The 19,543-nt window shown below is 39.5% G+C and overlaps 1 protein-coding gene across 2 annotated transcripts in view; it reads right to left on the reverse strand.

The window, feature by feature from the left end:
* Nucleotides 1–19,543, reverse strand: part of RARS2 (arginyl-tRNA synthetase 2, mitochondrial) — a 39,437-nt gene that overhangs the window by 15,648 nt on the left and 4,246 nt on the right. For both annotated transcript variants that reach the window (XM_084283437.1, XM_084283436.1), the window contains exons 4-12: nucleotides 19,031–19,114; nucleotides 14,809–14,906; nucleotides 13,506–13,561; nucleotides 11,866–11,949; nucleotides 8,139–8,215; nucleotides 4,876–5,031; nucleotides 2,913–3,019; nucleotides 2,219–2,314; nucleotides 755–815 (exon numbers count right to left, since the gene is read on the reverse strand). In XM_084283437.1, the coding sequence (XP_084139563.1) occupies nucleotides 755–815; nucleotides 2,219–2,314; nucleotides 2,913–3,019; nucleotides 4,876–5,031; nucleotides 8,139–8,215; nucleotides 11,866–11,949; nucleotides 13,506–13,561; nucleotides 14,809–14,906; nucleotides 19,031–19,114 (819 nt within the window). The remainder of the gene's footprint in view (nucleotides 1–754; nucleotides 816–2,218; nucleotides 2,315–2,912; nucleotides 3,020–4,875; nucleotides 5,032–8,138; nucleotides 8,216–11,865; nucleotides 11,950–13,505; nucleotides 13,562–14,808; nucleotides 14,907–19,030; nucleotides 19,115–19,543) is intronic.

Below are 19,543 nucleotides of genomic sequence, written 5' to 3' on the forward strand. Positions count from 1 at the left end.
ACGTTTTTTTCCACAGGTCATTAATTGACTGTTCATTGGTCATAATAGAACATGATTTTCAAAACATTTTTTTCTAAATCTGGGAAAAAAAGAACATTTAAAAGCATCATGTGATCCATCCTTGGTGGTTATGAAGCTAAAAAAAAAAAAAAAAAGTTCCACATAATTGAGAAGATAACCCTACAGCTTATTACTGACACTGCTGGAATTGTTAAAAAGCAAAACAATCAAGCACAGAAATATAAAAAGGCTCCCTGCCTACAACTGCTTTCTTCAGATTGATTAAACAGTATTTCATGTATAAATTCTAACATAATGAAATAGAGGCACTGTTCAACACTAGAAGAATTTACATCACAGATAACATATCAGGACTTTAGAATAAATCTAGATTCATTTTAGAACATTAATTTATAATATTACAACCCCTTATAACACTAAAAGCTTTTTCTGACTCGTTTAAATATTAATTACTACATTAATATAGAAAATATAATGCCAATGGAATAAAGGTTTCTTTAAAACAAATTAAAATGAAATTTTAAAACAGAGAATAATTTTTCAACCATTCTGTGGGTCATGAACTGAAACAGAACCAAGAAATACTGCCAGACTGAGGCATAGCTTCTGGGCAACGAAGACAATCTGTGTTACTGCCAAAACCACCATGTGCCTAAGTTGTATTTGGGAGCAAGAGATCCCCCCAGATTATTGGAGAGAGGCTCAAAGTGTTCATGTATCTAGAATTACTTACCACGTAAATCATAGTATCGCAGCTATGCTTGTTCATTCGGTCTATAGCAGCAGCAAGATCTCTGAAAGAGATAGTAAGAAACTATTTGGACTTTCACTCAAACTAAACAAGCCTCATTATTTGCCACTTCAGAAAATTACCTACTCTTATGAAGGAGAGAGGAGTGCCATATTGGAGCGAAAAAGAGGACATCTGTGCTTTGTTCACAACATGCACTTTGAATTGTTTTTTTAAACCACTGCCTATGAAAATTACCGAGGAACCAGTTTTTATGGACAGAAGAAGTCTGTCTGGGCTTGGCCATGCTTTGCACCTGGTCAGTCCAATCTGTCCTGCCTTCTCCTTAAACTCCATTACTAACTTTTCTGGGTGAGGGACTCTCTTTTGTGCATATGCAAGCGTTTGCAGGTCTACGTGTCAGTCACTGGAACTAAGGGCTACAGGTCATACGGCAGGTAGTTGAAGCACCCTCAGAGCCAGGTAGGTGTGTGTCTTCAAGGTTGGGGTACCAAAGGAGATGGCTACTGGAGATAACAGGAGGTCCACGCCAACTACCAGACTGTGGGGCCGGCGGGGTTGACTGAGAGACCCGTCTGTATACGTGTGGGCCTCTGTGTAGGAGGCAACAGGAGAAAGTGAGGATCCAAGGCCAGCTGATGGATGGACCCCATATCTAAGCCCAGTTACTGGAGGAATCCAACGTGGCTGTGTCTGTACAAGCAACTGGAGCTGCCCTATGGCCTTGGAGGCTCATGTACCCAGGTATTGGTTGGTTGGTTGGGACTATGGGCATGGAACTGTGGCAGCCTCGTCTCTGTCAGGCTCTGAGATTCAGCAGCTACCTGATGTGCAGGATTGATTGCAGCCCCTAATACTCTTCTCCTGAAAAAATGTATGGTTTATCCCGAGGGCTAGACATCTGATGATCTGATTTAAATTACTGGCCCAAATAAGCTTTTAAGACTTCCCTATCAAAATATCCAAGAGGAATTTTACTGATGAGAAGGGAGAAAAACAGTGATAAAATTGATGGTGCAGTGCTGGTGGTCCACTGAGTCAATGAAGACATGGTTGAACAAGCCATTTTCTTCAGCAGCACACTGTAAATAAACGTTTTAAGCAATGGTTTTTCTAAAACCTTCATTTGTCAAGTGTTTATGAGATGAAGACATCTTGGCTTTGTTTTCAAAGCTAGTAGCTGGAGAAAGTATTATGACTTATGGAAAGGGGAGATTTACTAACAGACTGGCTAAGGGAATTAAAAGTATTTAAAAACAGTTGTTTTTCCCCAGTCATTTTCATCCCATCATAGTTACATTGCTAGTGCCAGTTACAATTACTCATTAGCCAATATGTTCCATCACAAAAATTAAAAGCTTCAAAGTCTGTACTGTTACAAATGTGCTCATGCACAAAAGTTTACTGGCCAAATAAAACCTAATAAACACAGATGAACTTACTTGCCTTGTTATATAAAGAGATGTCCCATCACTACGCATGACTGTGGAATACAACGAGAGGTCTTTCTTTTCTGAAAGATCCACAACTCCTGTCCCTTTTCTGTAAGATGAGAGAAAAGGCTGAAGTAAATGCAGTCCAGATTCAAAATACAGGTAGACTTCAGGTAAGACAGAAACAAACCAGAAGGCCTCTTGCCGTATGACCCCATCCACTCTGAACAATCTTGATCTTTCCTTGAATGACTGCCTCCCAGAAGCCTTGTCAAAGACCATTCCTCCAAGCCTGTTGTCACCACTGGTGATGTCAGAGAACCACCTCCTCATATTCTGGTACATTCTGTGAATATAGTTTTCTTCCCCATTCAGGCAGGCAGCACGCGGAAGCAAAGATCTCCTCTGACTCTCCTTGTTAATTGACACACGCAGCTACCAAACTAATCAACAGCTGAAAAAGCCATTAGGAGCTGACTGCTGTCATTGCACCTAATTTGTCATGGCCAGGCTTCAGGGTTAGTGACAAAAAAGGCAAACATTTTTTCTCTATGATTGCACAAGCCCTGTTGGTTTTCTATTAGAACAGCTATTGAAACCATATAAAGAAAACACTTTCCTGTAGGTTACATACACACTGCAGTCATCTTATCTTTTAACTGAAATGTTAAATAAACCACACCAGTAGACTGAAAACCAGGTCATACATTGTTTTCTGAAGGAGTCCTTTATCCTCCAACATCCTCAGAACTTCCTGGGATTTCTCTTGATAAAATGATTCGCCAGAATACTCATCAAAGTGGACTCCTAGGCGCTGAAAGGTTCCAAGAATATGAAAGAAAAGAAACATTGTTAGATTAAGGCAAATCATTTCTTCCAATTAAGTCAGATCACAGATCTGTGCCATGGGTCAGAGAGCAAAAATGGATTTTATTCCAAGAAATGTCACTTCATTGTTAAAAGGAAAATACATTTGGATTTTGATATAATCAATTTCTGCATGAGAATTAATCTCCCCGAGCTGAATGCAATGTTGGATATAACGTCAGAGAAATTAAGAATAAACTGGAGAGAGTGATTACTATGGAAGTTCTGGGGTATGTAATTAACTTGCTGTGCTAAAGGCAAAACCAGTGGACTACAGTTACCTGGCCTTGAAGCCAATCCTATTTTAAAGGATTTAAAGGAGGAAAAAAAAAAAAAAAGCAGGAGCTGCTCACAAACTTTGCTGAGCACACAGAAATCACCGTTGCTAGGAAGGCTGAAAGTACACCTAGGAGAACCTGGATGACTAACTGCCAAAACAGGGTGAAATATAATATAATAGTACAAGGGATGAGGTTTTTAACTGAGGATAAGAAAAGCTGATATTTATTGGTTTGAAAAGGAATTGGGAGAGCGAGATCTAGCTGTATCCACCATCATGTGATGGATGATGAGTAACCATCACGATGCAGTTGCAGACACAGCCCAACACTCCATTCACCCTAACAGGTCAGGTTCCCACTAGAATTATCAAAGCTGTGCCTCACGTAGGAGACTTAACTTAGGGTGCTAGGCATGAATCCAGCGATACCTTCCAGGGAAGAAATTAAAGAAACAGCGAGGTTATCTGGATTATTGAGGGTAGGGCAGGCCACTTCTCTTTTAACTTCGCAAAACAAAGATGAAAGAAGACACGTCTATAAATACGTCATGAGGAGGGGGATGAAAAGTGCTATTTGAAGTGAAGAATCATGCTAGCAGAGGGCAGTTGCATAACTAATTATAAACTCCTCGGAACTGGAAGTTAGAAAAAAAAATAATCAACCAAACAGTTCAAAATCAGGCACCCACTCCAGAATCTTATTGCAAGAATGTAGGAAAGAAAAACACTAGCTTGTTTTCAGATGGATTCAGGTGGTTCTGGAGCAAGACTATGTCCTATTAATACCAAGAGACTGGGTTCAGTGACAGGAGGTTTATTTCCACTCCCGTTTCACAATTTCATAGCACTGATTTTGTGGTCAATAGTGCAAACTTCTCCCACAAAATGGTGGACACCAGCTCCACTCTTGAGGTTACAGTATACAACAGATGGCTGTATGTTAGTTCAACTCGACCTACAGAGTACTTATGCACTGATTACTATTGTAATCTCCTGCTGCTACACAACTCCACATTATCACATCAGAAATGTGAAAACAGAGTTATCTCCCAATAAAATTTATAACGTGGAAACTTAAATTTAGTGGGTTGTTCCTGACTTCAAACGTGAAGCAGATCTGAATGATATTCAGCTAACGCTGGTTTGCACTGTTGCTCAGTGCCATGCTCCTGGCTTCAGGGCTCCTGAGAATGGAGGATTAGTCAACAGTCCAATTAGACGGACCCCGTTAAACAAAACCTGTCTAGGTTGCCAGAAACTAAATGACTCTCCACTTTGATGTTTAATCAACTACTGTGCTTTTTCCAAACAGAACAGAGCATAACCTGGCATATTTAGAAACATCTTCCCCTTGACAGTGTGAAGTTTACCAGAAAGGCAACGAATTCACAACATTACATCAGCCTCTAGTCTTAAGTTGCAGTCTCTTGGATGAGAAGGTGCTGTCAATTATATTGATGGACCAACAGATAAAAGGAGACCATTTTACCAGCAACACATAAAAAGCAGTGAATTATTTGTACCTTATAAATTCGGATGTATTCTTCAATGCTGAAGCCTCTAAATTGTTTCCAAAGTGACAACGTCTGCTCATCATGTTCCTCCAGTTTTCTAAAGAAATCTGCAGCCAGCTTTTTAATGTTTTCATCTTCTGCTGCTTTGTTAATCTGCACATACACCTAAAATATAACGGCACTGAAATTGTTGAAGAAATATAATGCTCTCCTCAAACAAAAATAAAGTTCTACAAGAATAAGACAAACAAACAGACTAAAGGTGACGTTTTTAATGTCAAAAATGTTAAAGCTGTGTTAAAGGAACACATTTCCTATTTAAAGGATGAACGACTAGCCTAAACTCCAACAGGAAAATGTGCAGCTAGCTTATCTTGAAACAAGACTAATGTCATAATTTTTTACTGCTGTTCCTACCAGTGTCTTCATAACCTTGAAACAACCACAGCAGCAGAATATGGAAGAAATAATTTGCATGAAGGGGAAATCATCACACACTTTTAAACCAGAGACCTTTCTTCAGAGGACCACAAAGTTGATACTTTGCACTGCCTAGAAATTAGCTGGCAGTTGAAGCAGCACCCTAGGTGGTGCCATTGTTGTACCAAAAATAAATGACAAAAAAACAAATTGAAACCAAACCACCACCACCACCAAGAGTTCTGAGCCAAAAGCCACATACTTATAGTACTACGTATCTACACTAACACTTGCTGCCTCTCTGTGGCTGGAGTCAAGTATACGAATGTCAACACCTGACTAGAAAGGCACATGCACTAATAGTTAGCTAGAAGTGTTACTAACTCGTTAGCTGATCTTACCAAGGTACACCAAAATTGGCTCTCCTGTTCATAAACAAATTCCTTTCTATACAGAGGCCAAATATTTCACCAGACAGTGATTCTCTTGTCTCCATGTGTAAGAATTTGAAAGCTGATTGAAAAGTTTTTAAAAAGATATAGTATTACGTAAAAATAATAACATTGACCAGTGGTTACACTGTGTATTTAGACCCAAAGAGTTCAAAGTGGATTAACTTTCAAGTCTTTGTAAGAGAGTTTTGATCCCCGAATCACTGCAATCTTAATAATATAAACTTCACTCTTGCAATGTTCAGACGAGTTTGCCAAGAATACCTTGCTTGAATGGGTCTGCCTATAAAAAAAAGCTTTCACAGCAAAACTCTTGAACTTTTCCCCTTCCTTTCATGTCCCAAGATTTTTAGAGTATTGCTGACAAGCCTCAAAGATTAATGTTTGCTTAGTTCTGCCACAAAAAAGGAACTTAAAGTAGAGGAAAAATTCTACCGTGTCCAAGAACAATGCTCCCCCTCCCACGAACAATGGCTTGACACACTCTAACCCCTTCCCCATCTCTGATGCTGTAGAGCAAAAATAATGCAAAAGACATATTTGAATGTGACGCTTGGCCAAAATATAAGGTGCAAAGCTATTTGGAAAGATACGTTCATCCACATATTTATTTATACAGAGACGGTGCCACGGAAATTTTTGAAGTTCATGTAGCTATAGGAAAGATTGGTTTCATACAACAGCAGAAAAACACCCCTTTAAAACGTGCTTCTGTATTTGATACAGTCCAGGAACACAGCTGAACAAACAGTTAAAAATAGGGGATATTTGAGAACTGTAATTTGGTCTCAAACAATTACTGCTTTAGAATCTTACAGCTCAACTGAACACTATTCACTAAATCTAAAGATAATTTTTAAGGTCCTAAGGCCTACGTGCTGCTGCAATCTATTGCAGCAGCATGTAAAGCTGCATTAAGCTAAAGCTTTAATGTAAAATTCAAGTAGGCAAATTTTAAATCCTAAGAATGGACTGAAATTATAAATAAGAATTATATAACATACATCAATGCATAACCACAAGAATGCGACTACTACTTTCTCTCTCTGGAAATCAGTCCTAAGGCTCTAAAACACATCCACGCTAATAATCTATCAATTTTCTTGAGCAGGCTTCATGGGGGAGGGAACGAGAAAACAAAACACTCCTATGTCAGAGAGGCTGGCAAACTCAGAAGAAGCTATTCTGCCACATAAACAACCTGCCTAATATGTATTCAGTTGTACAGTGCCCAAGCTTTCAACCACACTTTGTTCCTTTGCCAGTAAGCAGGTTTATGTGAAAGGGTTAGCCCGACGTACTGCCTGAACACCTGCATTAGCAATAGTTCCCACATCCAGCTTGGAAAGTAAAGCTTAACTCAGCATCCTTGTGGCTGTTGGATGGGTACAACACACACTGTCAACCAAAGATAACTTAAAAGTATCAAAAGATTCACAAAAGCCTTTTTTTTTTTTTTTTTTGCCTATTGCACTGTTTGAAACAAGAAGTAATGTAGGAACTGGTAAAAAGGAAGAAATAAATACCGACTTGCATGATATTACACATATTTGGATGGAGCAAAAGAACATTCAAAATACTATCAGTTCTGTAAAAAGAAGACTTGTTAAACTATGACAGTCTGTGTGGAGACTCCAGGGAATTCGTTTGTCCCTGATGCATAGAAATGCAAACTGTGACACCTGCACTGTGCCGAGGCAGGCATGGTGGGCAACCAAGAGAGCACCCTCCTGCAATTAAACAGCTTTCCCTGCTGTTGGAAGGCTTTTCATTAACGCCTGCCAACAGAAATTGCACCTTCTAATGGTCCTGGCTCTTACACACAGCTGAAAGAAAGAACAATCTGCAGGGCTGGAACAGCAGTCTGAAAAGTGACAGTCTCTTCTCATTACCTGTATGTATGTTAAGGCTCCACAGTAGCTCCAAAACACCTCAGAGATAACCTGCCCCCAACCATAGTGAATTGTGTACTGAGCAATGGAAATGAAACATTACTTGTTCTAAAATACTGGCAACAAGAACATTTTTATACCACTAATGCCACTTCTTTCAGTGTAACTGAACACAGCTTTGGTAACCAGCACACAACAGTCACCAAAGCTGAGCTCAGAGGTCATCGCTACCGAGTTAGGACAGCTGATACTGGTCAAGCTGTGGCAGTAGCAGCACCCCATGCAACCCGAGGACCCATTCAATTCCCTCCCTTAGGAGGTGTATTTTTCAGTCTAATGAAACCTGTCCCTGCTGTCACAGGCAGCTGTCTTTCAATGAAGTTGTTTAAGTACAACATGATTGCAGAAGTCCCTCGTGACCCTGCAGAGGCACCATCCTGTACAAAACTGACGGTGACATTAAATGGATTATCCTCTGAAGTACCCAAATGGTCTTCTCTGAACTTACCTCGAAAAGGTGCTGTAAAGGACTGGATTTTAGCTTCTCTTTATCGCCAAACTGTTGGAAACCAACACCCAGTAAACCTTGAAAAACAATTAAATACAGAGTTAGACAACAGCCCAGCCCAGAGTGTATTGTTTTGCTGATTAAGTTGTTTTAATAAGCAAGCCCTGTCTTAGCACTCTATGTAACAAGACAAATTGCCTACATATCTAAACAATGTAATAAGTGCAGGCTATAAAGAGATCAAAAGCATAGCCTTTTATTCTGCTGTATGAAAAAAGCTTTAACAGCTAGAAATTAGTATAAAATATAATGTCAATTTTACAGTTCCTCATAAATGGAGTTTCTTTCTAGACTTGCAGATAAAGTTGTATTTTACACAGTGACCAGCTGAAAACACGAAGCCATACAGGGAAACTGTCCAGCAAACAGAATAATCAACCCCCTTGTTTGGCTTCCTCCCTTAGCAGCATTATCACTTCAAGGACAGTAGAAACTGGGACACAACGCAGTTATTTCACATACCACTCGTGCAGTACTTTGAAGGGAGCTTTTTGCTAAATGCTGAGAATGTGCAGCTTTTCTTCACATTATCTGATCTGGCTTCAGCACTTTCTGAAAGCCATCTGAAAGGGCAAGAAATTCAACCCCCCAGCTGATTGTCTAAGTCAAAAGAGCCCATTAATTCATTCCGTAATCTAGCGATATTAACCCCATAGCCTCTCGGATTATCTGAGGCTGCTTTTAAGGTCATCTCTTCCTTCTGAGCCAACAAGGACCTGGATTGATATAAAGACAGCATCTGAGGAATGCGGGCACCCCTTTGAAAAGCCCTCAGCAGCTAAGCAAACAGCGCTATCTCCAGAACTTCCCTCCTGAAAACAATGACTGCGATAGAAGCTGTAGCAGATTTAGATAGGAAAAACAAGTTAGAGTTTAGGAAACAAAATGTGTCTGATCCTACTGAGAGGGTGTTTCTTTAAAGATAGCCAGTTCTGTGGGCTTGGCTTCTTAACAATCTCTCAGTGTACCTACACACCCCACTTTTCCATGCTGGTTTCACAGTCCAACCCCCAGCAAGGCTTCCACCTTTCATTCACCCCAAACGCTTCCTTCAACGTGTCTCTGTCTTCTCCTAAATATTTGTTATACTCCCCAATTACTGGCAAGATGTAGCACGAGCTGGGACTCAATTTGACTGAGATGTGCTGACTGGTGAGCTGACAGGCTGAGCTCAGAAGTTAACTTTCTCTCCCCGGAGGCACTACATTGTATTCCTACCCCTACACGTCCGCCAGCTGTCACAAAACTAGGAGAACTTTGTTCTCCGGGATATTTTTTGTCAGATCTGGCTGAGGTTGCCCAATGCATTCAGAATTTATTAAGAGCAGAGCGTCAGGAAGATGGATGGACTGACAGACGGAACGACTGCCTGAGATTTGTTACCTGAAGAAACCTGCCCCAAAACTGCTTCAAGCTTGAGGACTGCTCCGCCATTTTTCAGCAAAACACGTTTTCAATTATTATTTTTTAGAGCCTTCAACAATGGGAGTTGTAATGGAAATGCTGACAGATTGTTAATTATAGCACTGCTTCTGGGAAAGGACTAATATACTAATATTCCTATGCTATAATTCTGTGAAGCATGACTGTGTTATTTGTTATAAAGCCTGTCACATATTTGAGCTGAGCCAGCCCAAATAGAGAAGGGAGCACCCATCTGGAAAGCTACAGTTGGGACTGCTCTGTCAGTGGTACCATTTTTAACAGCTGTGCTCTGGACAACAGGAATATAGGTAAATAACACACAGTCATCTTTATTCTTTCTAGAAACTTTGTGTTAAATTTCCTGATATTCAGACTTACGAGTACCATTTATCTCCAAAGAGTGAATGAGGTCAGCTGATAAGCACTTTGCCTTTTGCATTTTATTGCTTAATTGCCATTGCCACATTCATTATGCAAGCGCTGGTGATAAAAAATAATGTCTATGGGGTAAAAATGAATGAAATACGTAATGATGAAATTTATTTAATTTTATGTAAACTCATTTTGTATTCAATTCTTACAAGAAATCCTAAGTAAAGTGAAACTGCTATAAACTATGGTTTGACCAGAAACACGATCAGAACAGACAAGCTGTGGAGGAAATAATTTGACAAAGGAAAGAAAAAAAATAAAATAAAATAAATTATATTACTGCTCTCACAGTCATAAGAATATTTTACCCAACTGTCTACAACCCAGGAATTTACTCTAGAAGGAGAGCTGATAGAACTAAATACCTTTTAGGCGTATCATCATTACTGATGAACATGAATACATAAACAGAGCAGGATATTTCTGCTAAATTTTTAACCCAGTTTTACTCACAAAGTTGATTAATTAAAATCCCCCGAAGCATTGAACCAGCTCAACTGAAGGGGGCAGTATACGGGCTGGAAAGAGCTAAAATGACTGCTTGATAGACATTTCACTTGGTGTTTGGCAATTAAAAATAAATATAAATGCTGTTTCCAGACCTCACTGCAAAAACTGTGTGGCCGTTCTATAGTTTCCATGAACGTATCAGTTTTCAAGAATGAGAAAATGGGCATGGCTGTGTTTCTTTTTTCTTCCTAAAAATAGGTCAAAATCAGCTTTCAGGTGGGGGATTAGAAAAGAAGGGGAGAATGTAGATAAATTTAAAATGCAAGATTAACATAAAAAAATAACAAAATTGGGAATCCTATGGATGGGTCAACTGCCATATGTGAACAGTATTTACAGACCTAGCAAGCAGACACAAATGAACTCTAGTCAGGGAATAAATACCAGCCAGGCAGGACTGCATGAGAGGATTTCTCAGTTCTCGCTTACCTGATGGACATTTTGGTGGAGGTAGCAGTGTGTATATGCATGCAAGCAAATGCACATGCAGGCAAGATTGACAGTCTTCTAAGAACTCACTTGCACGTTCTCTACCTACACACCTCTACTTTTGCTACATTTTAATGGCAAACTGAATATTTTGGGGGAAGTATTGGGATACCTTTAATAATGCAAACACTCAAACACATTGACCTACCAAAATGCTGTTGCTAAACAAGTTAGTTATACTCTGTGAATAACAAACTTGTTTCCACAGGGAAAAAAAAAAACAATAAAAAAATATAAAGACACACACAAAGACAACTAAATACAAGTATATAACTTCCTTTTTTTTTTTTTTTTTCCCCAAACAATCATTCTATTCTTATGCATACAGGTGTGGCATAGCTAAGCTAACAAACTTACTCTCCCACTATTCCTATTACCCATGCAAAATCTGAATGAGGAGGACAGTAGTATCACCACTGACATGCAACAGATACGGTATCATGTATTTGTGATGTATGGAGGCAGCAACAGTAGCCTGTTCAGCTACTAGAGCACCACAAGTACAACCAGCACACTCAAAATATTTCTCCTGTGCTTTAAAAATAAACCTCAAGCAACACACAGGTAATCTGAGAGCTACTGAGGAACCATTGGGCAAATTTCCTCTTGTATTTCTTGCATGGCAGTGTACGTCATACCACTGATGAATCACTCTGGATTGCTTTGTTTTTGTCTTAAGGAGACTAACAACACAATACTGTTCTTTATGAGCTCAGGGTGAATCCAATGTGCCTGCAAAAACTGAAGTTGGAAACCCAGACCACGTTATACAGTTGAAAAGTGAACAGGAGAAACAAATATCAAAACATACCAAACTGCATGCCCCAGTCACCAAGGTAATTTATTCTTATTACTTCATGTCCCAGTGCAGCTTTGAGATTTGCTATAAAATTCCCTGGTAAGGAATCAAAATTGGTGTTATTATGCAAAGTTGTAGGTCAACCTCAACCGATCAATTTTATGGTTTTGTCATATTCAAAAGGAAAAGGAAAAGCAAATCAGTCAGGTGAACTACTCTACACAATGTGCTAAAATACTTCCAAACTTAAAGCAATAATATTTTGAGCAGGAAAAAAAAGCAGCTTTGCATTTGAGAGGTGCCATAAAGCGTCTCACGCAGATCCATATGTTTATGTCTCTGTTGTCTGTGCATGCACATTCTGGAAAGTACATGACTATAAAAAACCCTTATGTTCATAAGGAGCCATGTACGACTTCTCGTATATTCACAAATACGTGGTAGTATCCATAATTCCCTTCTCAAAGCCAGGAAACCTCATACCAGGAGGTTAAGCAAGGACTGAAATTCACAAACTGCTCTTAACTGTGAAGTTAAACAGAGAACAACTCCACATACTTGAACAGTACTGAACTCTTCACACACTGTGTGTCTGATATGGTCCAAACTTACCACATCACATAGGAACATCTTGTTTCTAATTGTTATTACAACAAAAACCCTTCATGTTTCTCCTGAGTTTGGCTGTATCATAGAATTACAAAGAAGTAACACATGCAACCAAGAAATAAGTGCAGCCCTTCCCCTATTCTTCTGTGCTTCAAGGGTACCTTTTAATTACAATACTGATATAAAAGGTTGCAAAAAGCTTTCTCTTTTCCTTTATTGTAACGCCATACTATAGTCTGCAATCATTTTCCATTCCTATTCCCTGACATCAATTCATTCTGTTTCTATTGGATGAACATCCACCTACAGAACTATTTTCCTTTTTTTTTTTTTTTTTTTTTTTTGTAACAAAGGACCCGGAAATGCAAGCCAAAAATACGTAATGCCATTCAACCTTCAGTCCACGAAGAGGCAGATTTATTAATTTTATGTAACTGATAATTACATATGATACATTAGTATAATTAAAAATAATGCATTATTAGCTCAACAGATGCTGTAGGGTCTTCAGCTAATAACCTACAAATTTTAATGAGACAGGGCAAAGGCAGGGAGAAATGATGTTTTCCATATGCTATTAGAATACTGCACAATAAACTACTTAATTATTCCATGACAAATGACAGCAACTGTGTCAGTAATAGTAGCATAGAGGAATTAACACATAAAAGCAAATGTCTTGCAAGACAGCCACCAAGACATAACTATCTGCTCTGCAGTCCAGCACAAATCAGAAATTTAAAATTCAAAGGACTTTCATAACACCTCAATGAAAACTGCCATGGGTGTCTTCGTGGAACAATTTTAAAGTACTTCATTTAATGTTCACAGTCATAAAACTATATTACGTGTGACTTAATAAATCTGCCAGCAACACACCATGCTCTTTTCTTCACTGTATAATGAGGAAAAGGCTTTTAATTAGCAAGTCAAGCCTGACACAGCCACTCCACCAGGAGTGAAAGGTTAGCCGAATTCCCCTGTCAAGTGAATCATGGAGACAAAGAAGTCCTTTTAGGACACACACTGAAATGCATACTCACCTATTATTGTGGAACGCAAGTGTCCTATGTGAAACTTTTTGGCAATATTAGGGGAGCTGCAACAAATTTCCACAAATAGCATTTGTTCAATGTACAAGGCTGCCACATCTCCAACTCAGAAGTATTCAACTCATTAGTAACAGCAGAAGAACTGTAATTAAACCACAACTTTCACCTTGCCCTTGTAATTCTCTGATTAGTTTCTGTTCCAAGTAGATCTCGATATCAAACCAACTTTTCCTCTCGTATCAGCAAGCAGCCAGTGTTAAAGAAAAAAAGAAAAAAAAAAACACACCAAGGAACCTCCCAATATCCAAATATACAAGTGACAAAGGACTTACACTAATGTCTCACTTTCACATTTATTGGACTTAAGAATCATGTTCTTCAGACTTTTATTAGACATAAATCTGGTACCAGATCAGGTGACTTGGTGTACAAGAATCAGTAATTAAAATCACATTTTCTTTCAACAATGTCCTTTTCAAAACTTGGAAATGGCATATCGTTATGCAAAACAAACAAACAAACAAACAAAAACCACACCTCCAACACTGTTTTATAATATGAACAGATGTTTTGTTTAGTTTGTTGTTTGTATTTTAGTTCACCTTAAGCTTACAATAGTGGCATATTATTAATCCCCACAACTGTTTGCCCTCAAAAACAAAATTAAATTTCAGCTATGAACATCCACCCTCCAAATTAAAGGCATGTGCTGACTTTCTGACTAAGGAAGCCTACACAAGGAGAATAGGTGAACAATTTTATTACTTTTTTTTCAATACAAAAAGTGATCCAAGTCAACCACTTTTCTTTCCCTGCACAGGTGACCACAAATAAAATAGATACTGGCCAGAAGTTCTGGGGCCAGCAACTGAGAAGATTTAGCAAGATAAATGCTTGGCTGCTCTAGCAAGTCAAGGATGAAGGTAGTGAGGACAGCTAAGTAACAGCTTTGGAAACTGAAACCCAGGTGGAAGAAGAAGTGCATTACTGGCTGAAAATTCAGATGATGTCTCTTGATAACAAGATAAAAGAGGCCTACTTAGAAACTGAATGCTATTATGCACTAAAGGAGAACGAGGCATGAACTCTTCAAACACCAAAAATACATTCTGGGAAAAGCCTCAATTCCCTAAATAAAACTTATATTCTACTTGGCAAATCTATCAGAGTATTAAATACAGATGAATGTAATCCCATAAATGTGGTTTAACTTCACAGGCACCGCGCATTACAGCAATGAATATCAATCAGCAGACAAGGCTGTATTCTCAAAGGACTCATCGCGAGTGCTTACCTGAACTCAATCACTGCCTTTTGTCTAGGCACCATCAAGAAAAGTTCACTTTTTATTCCATATTCTGAGCCATCTTTCAACACCTGCTGTAGCACAGTCTGAAACACAGGGAAGATAAAATGAAGGAAAATAAGTATCAACAACAGAAAATGTGATCAGGAAAACCATCCACCAACCACACAGGAGTCTGATCCCACAGCTGGTTTGCACATTACCAGTTCGATGGTTGGTCTGCCAAGAAAACAAGGTATCACACGCAGATGGAAATGCCATTAACTTTTGAAAGCTGCACTGGATCAATTAAATAAGTTAGACAAATTGTAAGCAGAGATTTTGGTGAAAATCTAAGCTGATTTTGGTAAAAACTTAAAAGGAGAAAGCATAGATCTCATTAAAACTGTTTAGTTACACAACATCAAAGTGCTGGAGGGTCACCCAGAGGTAATCAGTAAGCAGGAAAGGAAAGTCAGCCCAAGAATATGGGTAAAATAGTAACCTCCTGTAAAATAAAAACTTTCTCATGTAAATAGGACTCTTACCTTACTCTGTCTGACCAGGACCCTTGCCATGCCTAATTCAGGTAACACATTTTAAAATAAAAGCTATCTTGTAGAACTAGACCATAGATTTTGATCAAAGACTGGGAGAGCTTATAAGCAGTAGACTTGATGAGAGAATTTATTTCATTGTGCAGCCAGATGTTCTCAGCAGGCTTTTTTTTCTCCTTGATTTAAAAAGAAAAGCTACATAGCATACCTCTGAGCTTCTTCAAAAGTGCATTCTTCCCATGAATAAATCTTATCAAGGCACACTTTGAGGACTTTGGAATGAAATTCCTATGAGTCCTGTCCTAGATCCAAAGTTTTTGTCAACGTGTGCATATAAAGGACATCCACTGCACACAGCACAACCCAGTCACAGAGGTCCAGCCCTTAGGGACACATCAGATCTCCCACACACTCCTTATCACTGAGGGCCTGCAAGAAATCCAACGTGCTATAATTGCACGAGCATTACTGTGCTTATCCAGGTCACCTCAACAGCACATGGACGTGTTTTTATTTTCAGGAAATCCAACACAAAAGTTCAGGATTTCTAGCCTTTGTGACTACCACTAAAGCCAGCCTAAGGCACGAAACTGCAGAATGCTCTCCATCAGTTCACTGCAGGTAGACTGAAACAACAGCTTATGGGAGATACCTCATGGTCTGATCATTCTTAATAATAACAGGATACATACACGTCAACCAGTGGTTTAAGTGAAGAAAAAACAGACAAAAGAGGCTTAGCTTTTTCTGATTTCAGTATCACACAGAATCACAGAATTTCTAGGTTGGAAGAGACCTCAAGGTCATCGAGTCCAACCTCCAACCTAACGCTAACAGCCCTCCACTAAACCATATCCCTAAGCTCTACATCTAAACGTCTTTTGAAGACTTCCAGGGATGGTGACTCCACCACTTCCCTGGGCAGCCTGTTCCAATGTCTAACAACCCTTTCAGTGAAGAAGTTCTTCCTAACATCTAACCTAAAACTCCCCTGGCTCAACTTAAGCCCATTCCCCCTCGTCCTGTCACCAGGCACGTGGGAGAACAGGCCAACCCCCACCTCGCTACAGCCTCCCTTGAGGTACCTATAGAGAGCGATAAGGTCGCCCCTGAGCCTCCTCTTCTCCAGGCTGAACAAGCCCAGCTCCCTCAGCCGCTCCTCGTAGGACTTGTTCTCCAGGCCCCTCACCAGCTTCGTCGCCCTTCTCTGCACCCGCTCAAGCACCTCGATGTCCTTCTTGTAGCGAGGGGCCCAAAACTGAACACAGTACTCGAGGTGCGGCCTCACCAGAGCCGAGTACAGGGGGATGATCACCTCCCTCGCCCTGCTGGTCACACTGTTCCTGATACAAGCCAGGATGCCGTTGGCCTTCTTGGCCACCTGAGCACACTGCTGGCTCATATTCAGCCAACTATCAACCATTACTCCCAGGTCCTTCTCTGCCTGGCAGCTCTCCAACCATTCCTCTCCCAGCCTGTAGCTCTGCTTGGGGTTATTGCGCCCCAGGTGCAGGACCCGGCACTTGGCCTTGTTGAACTTCATGCAGTTGACCTCAGCCCATCGGTGCAGCCTATCCAGATCGTAATACAGTAATCGTAAGCAGTAATACAAATGCTTTCATTGTTCTTTCTAGAACATGAGGCAGACTAACATCTCTAGCTTTTTCCAGTTGCTTAACATCACTGCCCACTGTATGTCTTCATTAATCTTTTTTTTAGGAATAAAATCTGCCTAATGTTCTTTTCCTTTCCTGTTGGATGAAAGTATGCACATACAATGTGGAAACAGAAAAACAGGAGACTTTTGCAAGAATTTAAGCCTCCTCAGAATCACCAAGTCACTTAACTCCGAAACAGGAAGAAAAACAACAACCCACAACACTCACATTCTACTAAGACTGCTAGATTTTCCTAGGCATCACAAGCCAGCCTGCTTTCTACACCTCTAGCACCAAAGAAAGCCAACTATTCAGTCCTCACGTGTCTAAACACCCCTTCTGCCACCTGCGAGTCTGTGAGAATGGCTTGTACAAAAGCACGTCTACTTTGAAAGCACGGAGATGGTCTAAAATTCAAACATTTCCTCAACAACATGAATGTAGTTTGTGGAAAGAGGAATCCTATGCTTCATCAGTACTGCAATCATACAGCAAAATACACCTTGCATTCTTCAGTTTGTCACAGTGATGCCAATACACTATGAAAACTAATACACAAAGCTGTAAGTATTGGACAAACTTCCTGAAGATAGTACAGGCCTCTAGCAATGTGAGCTGAAGTGGAAATCTCATTCCATTCAGTGGAAAGTTGTTTGTTTGATTCTGTTTTTCCGAAAGTCACCTTAAAACACTTATGCAGCAGAAATAACAGATGTAGAAAAAAAGGAACTATGCCTGTAGAGAAACCTTTAATGCTGTTTTCATTATGGCACCTTAGAAGGTAAGCCAGGCACACAAACAAATCCTCAAATTTATCACAGCCTTATTCTCCTTATTAGTGAAAGTCACAGCTAGGTCTTATCTCCTCCTCTCTCCTCAGTGATACAATGCAAAATTCTGTGTTCTAATCCCACATTTCTTCCAGCAAAATTCTACTAGGCCAGACACATGGTTTTGCTTGACTCATTATACTGAGTAAAATCCCTACAGACAAAGCACCTTGTCAAATCCTGCCCGTGAATACAATTTAACACCAACACTGTTCTTTCAGTGAATAGTCAGGTGTTATGTTCCTATCATGATGGATTACAGCTAGTTAATGAGAATTTAAGGAGATGTTTCCAGGCAATACATAAAGCAGATAGGAATGCCTAGGCATTAGCAACTCACAAGGCGACCTATCATTCAAGAGAAGATGATAACAAGCCTAAGTGACTCGCTCACTGGAAGCCCTGATAGGAAGAGAGCTTCACCAGCATGAGGTAAGATCTGACTTCCTGCCCAAATCACATGTGGCTCATTTTCTAAGACCACGATGTTATTTCCACAAAAGCTGCTTAGATTAATGCCTTGAACACCACCACAACGTAGCTTGCAACCCAGGTTAGTTCAGCTGGCTTAGCAGGGCTTTCATTCACTCCCCAGCTGAACAGCACCAGCCAGCCACCCATCCTAATGCAAGTTTTTGAAAATAATCCAGACCGAGTGCAACCAAAAGACTACTTCTATGGACCGAGTGGTATCTTCCTTTCACTAAGTTACTGGTTTAACAAAATTAGGATTTTCCATTCCAGTCAGATTGGACGTTGCAGAATTTTTGGCAACAAAGTACATAATGGTAGATTTGAAGTCAGGTACTTTTATTTCAGGTATCTTTCTACCATTCTTCTTTATTTTACACAAGAATTTATATGCAAGACCAAAATTTTGAGTTGTGTACTTCAGAAACACAAAGAACACGTGAAGTCTGCCTTTCAGAGCAGAAACATGAAAGAAAACGAGAGGGATTGTAACTGAAGGATAGATGCATTGTTTCCTCAAGAGGATAAACTTCTGTGAGCCTCATTCCCAATTCTAGACCTACCTAACAAAGCAGCATCAGGAATCCTTGAGTAGAATTGATGAAAAACAAGCAGATATGTATAGAAAGTATCAAAGACTATGGTTAAGTATTTTAGAGTTTTACATTGCGGAATTTATTGAGGAACTTTAACACATCTGAAATATTGTACTCACCTTTGCCAGTAATTCCCTGTTTATCGTAAAGTTCACTGTTCCTGGACCAGTGCTGATTTCACTCACCACAGCATCACATTTTAGCTATAAGAACAAAACAGAACAGCAACTCTCCATGAAAACAGGTAAATTAGAAAATTTTAATTCAATCCACTCAAAATATTAATTTAATCCACTATAAATATTAAATGATTTTTATCTGATTGGAAGCAATCACAGATCATTTAATCTATCCATTTGAAAAAAGGATGATTTTATTATTTCTAATCCACACTTACTAGCTCTGAACAGAACTCACTGAAATGTCACACACTTGTTTTGCTTCAGTCCTTGCTTGTGTCCAGGCTGTGTTAATTTATTTTGGCTACGAGCAGCAGATGATCTCTTTGTACACACAAGGGCTGAGATGCATTTGACGGCTTCACACAGTGTGTGTGACAACAACAACAACAACCAAAAGATCCATGTCTTAAAGAAAATCTGAGACAAGCTTTGGACTGCTGTTTCTCAAAG

This window comes from Netta rufina (assembly GCF_964035555.1).
Source record: "Netta rufina genome assembly, chromosome: 3".
NCBI lineage: Eukaryota > Metazoa > Chordata > Aves > Anseriformes > Anatidae > Netta > Netta rufina.